Source organism: Nematolebias whitei, chromosome 18 (genome assembly GCF_014905685.2).
Source record: "Nematolebias whitei isolate Nwh7 chromosome 18, NemWhi1, whole genome shotgun sequence".
NCBI classification, from domain to species: domain Eukaryota; kingdom Metazoa; phylum Chordata; class Actinopteri; order Cyprinodontiformes; family Rivulidae; genus Nematolebias; species Nematolebias whitei.
Genome location: NC_056515.1, coordinates 33,186,163 through 33,194,528, shown reverse-complemented (window position 1 = coordinate 33,194,528; position 8,366 = coordinate 33,186,163). Strand labels below are relative to the sequence as shown.

General features: G+C 38.5%; 1 protein-coding gene across 1 annotated transcript in view; it reads left to right on the top strand.

Moving 5' to 3' along the window:
- Positions 1–1,251: 1,251 nt before the first annotated feature.
- The window catches only part of LOC119424560 (matrix metalloproteinase-17), a 60,618-nt gene continuing 53,503 nt past the window's right edge, over positions 1,252–8,366 (top strand). Inside the window, exon 1 of the mRNA XM_037692047.1 lies at positions 1,252–1,389. Within this exon, the coding sequence (XP_037547975.1) occupies positions 1,252–1,389 (138 nt within the window). The remainder of the gene's footprint in view (positions 1,390–8,366) is intronic.

Genomic DNA, 8,366 nt, shown 5'->3' with positions numbered 1-8,366 from the left:
ATGAGCTGTATGCCATAATCATCAGTATTAAAACAATTAAAGACCTGAAATATTTCAGTTGGTGTGCAATGAATCTGAAATATATGAAAGTTTCATTTTTATCATTACATTATGGAAAATAATGACCTTTATCACAATATGCTAATTTTTTGAGAAGGACCTGTATATATTTTTTTCATCCTAAGTTTAACTGACTCTAACCACTAGACTGGACTCTCACCAATAGTCATTTTTCTCCATATACAGTCTTTGCATGGTTACTTTGCAAGAAAACACATCAAGAGAAACTGAACAGAGACACTTTCGCCATAAAAATCCAGGGTTTTATATTAAATTTATGGTTTTTAAAGCCAGCTTTTTATTAGCCCTTCACTTCAAATCCTGTAGGGCATGTTCAAAAACACTAAAGCTATATTTTAAAGTTCAAGACGGTTGATAATGGCCATATTAAAGCCAGCCTTAGTCATAACTCAGCAGTAGGGATCCATCAGAGTACTAACAATGGAGAAATTTCAGAAATACCACACTTGTAACCAAAGGCACCATGAGGGTCATAAGACGTCAAACATAAATTGGATACCTTTATTAGCCAAGGTCACAGCATGAAATATATTTTGGTTCATTTAGCAAAGAATTTGAATAAATTATGTTGGGAATAATGTGGTTAACTTGGATTAGTTTGTTAAAAGCTAGTGGTCAACACTTAGGTCAGGGCTTAACTTGATCTGGGCTCTATAGAGAGCTTTATAATGAGTTCATCAGTTATACATACACTTAAATAAGACCTCCTTATGTATGGTATATTTACTTGCCATAGTATAAATATTCAACCCATTTTGCTCTACAGTAACAAATGAAGGTCATTCAAATGCATTTAGACCAAACAGATTCCTGCTACTCTTCAGAAGTGTTGCTTGAATACTTTTAACTGTGTTAGCAGTGACTGATTAAATGTGCTCATATTGGAATCTAAGCACAAATTGTCAAATACTATCAAAAATGTGGCTTCACAATTTACAGTCTTCAGAAATGTGGTCCGAATGCTGAATGACAAAAGATAAAAATGTTGTTGACCAATGAGCTACTGTATATTTGACTGAACTGTTAGTTAAAACAAGCTGAACATCAACTGAAATCGGCAAAACAGTAGCTAAAAGTAAAAAAAAAAAAAAAAGAACATAACTAAAAGTAAAACTTGCAAAACTTTTGCTCAAAGCGTAATAAAACAATAGATATAAATGATGAGTCTTGATGCCGTCGTTGTACCGTGATCTTCAGCTTTTACTGGAGCCGTTCACAGTCGAGTGTGACGCGGCTAGGATGAAGGTCAGCACCTCCAAATGTGAGGCCATGGTCCTCAGTCAGAAAAGAGTGGATAGCTCTCTCCAGGTTAGGGGAAAGGTGCTGCCTCAAGTGTCAAATATCTCAGGGTTTTGCTCATGAGTGAGGGAAGAGTGGAACGTGAGGTTGACAGACGGATCAGTGCGACTTCTGCAGTATTGAGGACACTGTACCGGTCCATTGTAGTGAAGAGTGAGCTCGGATGTAAGGCTACGTTCCTACCCTCACCTATGATCATGAACTCTGGGTTGTGACAAAAAGAACAAGATGGCAGATACAAACATCCAAAATGAGTCGTCGCCGCAGGGCGGAAGGACTCGCCTGTAGAGTGGTGATGTGAGAAGTTCAGTTAATCGGGAGAGGCAGGAGTAGAGCCACTGCTGTTCCACATTGAGAGGAGCCAGTTGAGGTGGTTCGGGCATCTGGTACAGATGTCCCCTGAACATCACTGTAGGTTTTACAAACATGTCCAACTGGAAGGAGATCCTGGTGAAGACCTAGGACACGCTGGAGAGACTGCGTCTCTCGGCTGGCCTGGTAACACCTTGGAATGCTTTTAGAAGAGCTAGAAAATTGGGTGAAGGAAGAGATGTCTGGGCCTCCCTGTTTAAGATGCTGCCCCCATGATCTCGCTATGGAACAGGATGGATGGATGGATGGATGGATGGATGGATGGATGGATGGATGGATGGATGGATGGATTTAAACAAAAAATTGTGAAATGATAGCTAAATACTGAAGTTAGGTAAGCAATAGCTAAAGAAGATTGAAGAGGCTGAAGAAGATGAAAGAGGAAGTGATGAGATCTCAGACTAGTTGTACGGGGTATTTTGTAAATAAAGTTTAGTAATTAACAAGGTAAAGTAGTTTTTCTTCTATTTCTTCTTTTGGCTATTCCCTCTTCTCGGGTCACCACAGCGACTCATCCTCCTTCATCTCACTTTTCCCTCACTCCAATACCTGTTCTCTCCAACTGCATACATAGAGCTTCTCTTTGATAATATGCCAATTAACATGCATATTATCAGCAAATTAACTGGTAATCAGTTAATTAGCTACTCTATATGACCCGAAGCATTAGCTTTCCCTCACCATTGAACTGCTTCAACAGCTAGTGAATATTTGGTTAGTTGTAATAGTGTGAGACTCGGTGTTCAGGGTCTGTTCACTTTAGATGCCTTGGAAACACGTTGGTGAGCTGCACTTTAGCCACATATGAGATCTGGTTTACTGCACAAACCTCTAGGGTGGAAAAGGTTTGAAACTATTAAAATGAGCTCATTGTAGTTTAATGGCATTGCCAGACAGTCGAGTTGTTTTCAAGTCTGCGTGTTTAAATGAGCAGTTAAGGTTTCAAAGAAACAACAATAAAATTATTGTATGTTTTGATGATTGGTCAATATATCTGTTTCTGGTGGAGATAAAGACTTTTTACATGGAGTATTAAAACAACAGTTTTTTCCTTTGGGGCGGGGTTCTTTGGGAACACTGAGAACAATTTAGTTGTTCTTGTATACAGCTCTTTTAACAACCTCGTTTTTTAAAAAAACTGTTTAATTCTGGCTAAATTGATGAGGTAACATCTAAACTGAGCTGTGACACAAACACAGTGGCATTTGCATTAACTGACATAAAACTATTAGACTGAATTTGTTTTAAGACAACAACAACCCACTTTGGTCTTTTCTCGTTCCAGACCAGCTGTATGGTCATTAATCAAATCAGAACTAGAAAAATTGCATTTTCTGTGAAAATGCAGCGTGAGAGCAAAACAATTTGTAAAGGGAGATAAAACTGAGTAATTTTAAAAATTAACAAATTTAAAACCAAAACCTCGTTAGAAAAACGTGAACTGAGGTAAGAATAAATGGAAAAGGCATCAACGGCAGACACATCAAAACATAGATTGACAGGTTTATACTGGCAACTGTTCAAACATTAAAACACATTTTTTTATTAAAAATGAAGGAAAAAACAGGCCTAGCTCAATATCTTTAAATGGTAAAATGGACTGCACTTACATAGCACCTTTCTATCTGATCAAGATACTCAAAGTGCTTCACACTGCAATCTGTGCCTCATTTACCCATTCATACAGCACTCTACTAGATCTCTACAAAGAATAATCAGTGCTTTATCACATTCATACACTGATGGTACACACATCAGAGGCAATGATGGGGTTCAGTATCTTGCCCAGAGGCACTTCAGCATGTGATGGTGGAGATGAACCCCCAACTCTTGCATTGGAGGACAACTGCTCTAACCACTCAGCCACAGCTGCCTCTATATTTAACTTGACTGATGGCTAAGATCGATTAGCAGAAGCAACCAACTTCAACGGGTTGACTCTGAAAGTTGTACTTCCTGTGATTACTTTTTAATAATTCATCCAGGGATTCTTAAGAAATGTTAGTAACAAACATACATATGCACACAGATGCACACAACATAAACATTATCAGCCTTCACCTTTAAGCAGCTGGCAAAAATAATCCGAACTAGAATTTTAACTACCGTATTTTCCACCGCACATGTCACACCGCCGTATAAGTCGTATTAGCTTCTCTCCACTGGCTCCCTGTCAAGTCCAGAATTTAAGTCAAAATCTTACTTCTAACCTACAAAGCTCTCAACAACCTAGCTCCATCTTATATTACTGATCTTATTGTTCCATATTTCCTAACATGGCACTTAGCTCTCAGACTGCAGGCTTACTTGTGGTTCCTAGAGTTTCCAAGAGCAGAATGGGAGGAAGATCTTTCAGTTCTCAGGCTCCTCTCTTGTGGAACCAACTTCCAGTTTCTGTCCATGAGGCTGACACATTGTCCAGTTTTAAGACTGGACTTGAGTCTTTCCTTTTTGATAAATCCTATAGTTAGGGTTGGCTTGTTATGCTCTCTTAAGCTTAGACTACAAGAGGACAAATTGACCTCATTTCCTTAAATGAATTGTTAAGCATGGATTATTGAGCATGCATCAAGATGTTAAAATTGAATAGTTTTCATTTTATACTATTTCTATCTTAACATGTGATTCTTGACCTGCCATTGTGTATCTGTTCTTCTCAAACCCAGGTGGTCAAAGCAGATGGCCGCTTGTCCTGAGCCTGGTTCTGCTAAAGGTTTCTTCATCATGACAGAGTTTTTCCTTTCCACTGTCACCTTCATGTTTGCTCAAGATGAGAGTTCTGTGGTGCAGTCTGCTCCTTAGATAAATAATGTTAAAGTATTATTTTATATATATATAAATGTTTCTGTTCAGTGCCCTGAGATGACTTCTGTTGTGACTTGGCGCTATATAAATAAATTGAATTGAATTGAATTTAAAAAGTCGCATCAGTTCCAAAATGTCTAATAAAGTGGGAAAAAAGCATAAATAAGTTGCTTTGCTGTATAAGTTGCATCTAGTATGCATCACCGCTGATGTGTCACGTTTGTTACGTGTCAACGCTGACCAGCCGGAAACGTGGGCCGGTGTTGTGCCAAAAATCGATTGGCTGCCAAATTGCAGCCACGGGAGCGGGCACGGGAGAACTTTAACAAGAATTGAACAAAATTAACACATAAATACAATTATTTGTTTGCTCACTTTATAATAAATGTGTGTCTCAGTTTAACTTTTCCTTAATAAATGCACTTTAATGGTCAAATTAACTGCATTTCGCCTGGGCGGTGCAGCAAAATGCAGCTGATTTCATGTTTGCTCCAGGAGTTCCGAAGCGAGACGAAGGTGGCTTTGTATGGCAAGCCAAGTGGCTCATTAGTAGCCACTTTTACCTATTAATGAGACACTTGGCTTGCCATATTAGTCGAGGGCCCTCTAGTGGCTGCAAATCATAATGTTTAATATTTTTCATGCCAGAATGAATCAAATCATCAGATCTCAGCCAAAAATTGGGTTATAAATAAGAGGGTAAAAAAAACTATGTTAGTCGCTTTGGTGTATAAGTCACAGGACTTGCAAATGTATGCAAAAAGGTGTGACTTATATGGCAAAAAATAGGGTAGTTGTGCTTTCTAAAAGGCCGGTAATGATACCATCAGAACTGATAAAATATATAAATGTGTTAATTCAGCTCATCTTGACGTTTTTCAGAGGCGTGTTGCGTTCACACTTTACCAAGGTTTTGGCACGTTAACATCTCTTGAACGCTCATTCGTCATTTAGCTGGTGTCACTTTCGGTCAGTAACCTGTGAAATTGCATGTTGGAACCTTTATATGGCCTGTAACATTGTCATCTTATTAAAGACCTTTCAGATTTATTTATTTTTTTATCTTCCTCTTCAGATTTCAAATCACAGACTTGGTGAGTGCAAGAGACAGAACAGACATACATTGAGGAAAGGCAGGCAGAAGAGGATGGCAGGGGATGCTTTTTTATTTTCTTTTGGGTGGGAGACAGGCTCATGCACAGACTTTTAATTTAGTGTCTTTCATCTTCAGCATGATTGACATTGTGTGTGTATGTGTACTCTGAGCAGTTGTGGCTAAAGCACAGCTTGTTTCATACGTTCATGTATCGTTTTCTTGTGTCGGCTGTTGTTCCTCCTAATGCGTGCATGTGTAAAATGCATATGAGTGTGTGGATCCCTGTGGCCATATGACCATTCAATTTGCAAACCGATCAGCTTATGTCTGCAAAGGGCAGCAAAGCACAGGAGTTGACTTCTGGGTGTGAGAGCCTCTACGCTTAACGTGCACTTTTTTATCAGCACTTCTGATGTCAGTTCATGTCTCTGTGGAGCGGCAAAGACACAGGAGGTAAGAACCTGCTGAGCGCATGAAGGCAGAGGACAGCCAGAGAGGATCTTTGTGGTCTTTTCTTTCACTCTCGGTCTTTCCTCTCTTCATCTGAATCATGCTTCAGAGAGTGGGACGGGGTTTAGAAGAAGTAGGCTGCAAGTAAATTAATGTCAAACAGGTGAAATATGATAGGAAGCTGTGTCTGTGTCTTTTTGTATCAGCTTAGTTGTAATGCACATCTACCTCTACCGGAGCTTAGTTTGCTCTGACTCATTTGTCAAATAAAGGTTGAAAATCTTGCCATGAATTAAGTAGGTCAGGAAAAATGAAGTCAACTTTAATCAGCCTGCTGAACATCCAGCTTATTTCAAAGCCACATTATAATTTACTCCTTCGTTTGTTGCAATTTGCAAGGTTTTCTGGGATTTATTTAACTTATTTTAGCTGCGTCTCCGTTAAAATATCTAAATGACCAAAAATGTCCTAAGCCTGAATGCTACAAAGGCCTTGAGGCTAACGATAGCTAGTCCAACAATGTTCAGTCAGGTCATATGGACGTTTTTTTTTTTGTTGTTGTTGTTTAGCTGAGTTGTTTTGACCTTCATCCAAAGGACTTCATCTGTTCGAGGAGCCATAAACAAACTGAGTGCCACAAGCAGCACACACCCATTGTGGAACAAAACAGTTTGCTGGTGATAAGATGGTTTCTGGTGCCCTCTCTTTCCCTCGTCAACTCCTCTGAGGAAGCCATGCCAAAGTGGTTCAAAATATCAAAGTCCATGCTCAGTAATCCAGGTAAAAATCCAACAATGTTCAGTCAGGTCATCTGGACAGGTTTTTTGTTTTGGTTTTTGCTGAGACATTTTGTCCTTCATCCTAAGGACTTCATCAATCTCAAGATTTGTGTGCAGTTTGTTTGCAGCTCCTTGGATTGATGAAGTCCTTTGGATGAAGGACAAAACGTCTCAGCAATAAAATCAACTGTCCAGATGACCTGACTGAACATTGTTGGATTTGTACCTGGATTACTGAGCATGAACTTTAAAGATAGCTAGTCCAGCTTTGTTTGGAGAAATATTTTTTTAAGTTGTTTTTTCCTCCAACACAAACTGAATGTGCAAGACATTTATTTAAACTCTACCATTAACTATTTGGAATCAACTATTTTCACTTGTTAGCAAAATATCTCATATACAACTAGACAGATTTCCATGAATCTTATGAGAAATGATCAATTGGATGCACATCTGCAGCTGGTTTTCTTTTGGAGCCCTTCCAGTTCAAGATGGCCACCACAGCCAGAGGGCATTAGAAAACACAAAAATATCTACAATTCAGTCCATTTTAAAGATACTGTGGTCAAGTTTGGTGTGGTTACAGCTGAGCGTTGTCCTCAACACATACATTATGGTGAACAAAATATTTACTGTCCTTGTGGGGTTATGTAGACGCTGTCCTCACCATCTGGTGCAGCTTTTTTTAGGCTCATCGCAGAACGATAATGGGTCGTCCTCTGGCATGATTTTAGGAACAATATTTACAGCTTTACATTTCCGTCACTGAACATGTATAAAAACAAATTTTCTGCCATTTATAATTTAAACTAAGTATTGCTTTTTTAATGGCATGCTAGGTTAATAATTGATTAAAAAGGGAACTAAATGATCTACTGTATATTTTCACTTAAAATGAATGAATGTTAAATGCGTCACCTCTTAGTATCACCAGTTGTGTGAGCAACATCTTCTCCTATCCTTTCTCTTTCCATGCACTTTTTACTGGCTTTTTTGTGACAAAAGCACATCTTTTCAAGCAAAGTTTTGTCATGTCTGTCAGGGTTAAGAATGTGCCTGTGTCATCTAGTCCCTCTGATTGTAGTAGCTTGGAGAAAAGCTGAAACAATGAACTTGTCTCTCTTACGGAAATGACAGTGATTTTAACTAAACTTAGAACTGTGGAAGATGAAGCCAGGTGGAGTTGTCTGAAATATTTCTAACTGCTGGGTTTCTGCTTGTTGGACTCTTTTCTAATTAATCTTTTTAGATCATTGTTTATGAACTGCTTGCATTGCTCCATTCATAATGTTGTTGTTTTTGTTAAGTTTGTTTGTTTGTTTGTTTTTTAGCCTAAAGGTTAAAGTCTTAGTTAAATCTTACTACTGTTTTTCTTTACAATATGTATTTCTGTTTGGATATAAGTGGGACCCTGTGTACACAATTTCATTCCAATACATGTATCACATGTGGTGCGAATGACAATAAAGACACCTTGACCTTGA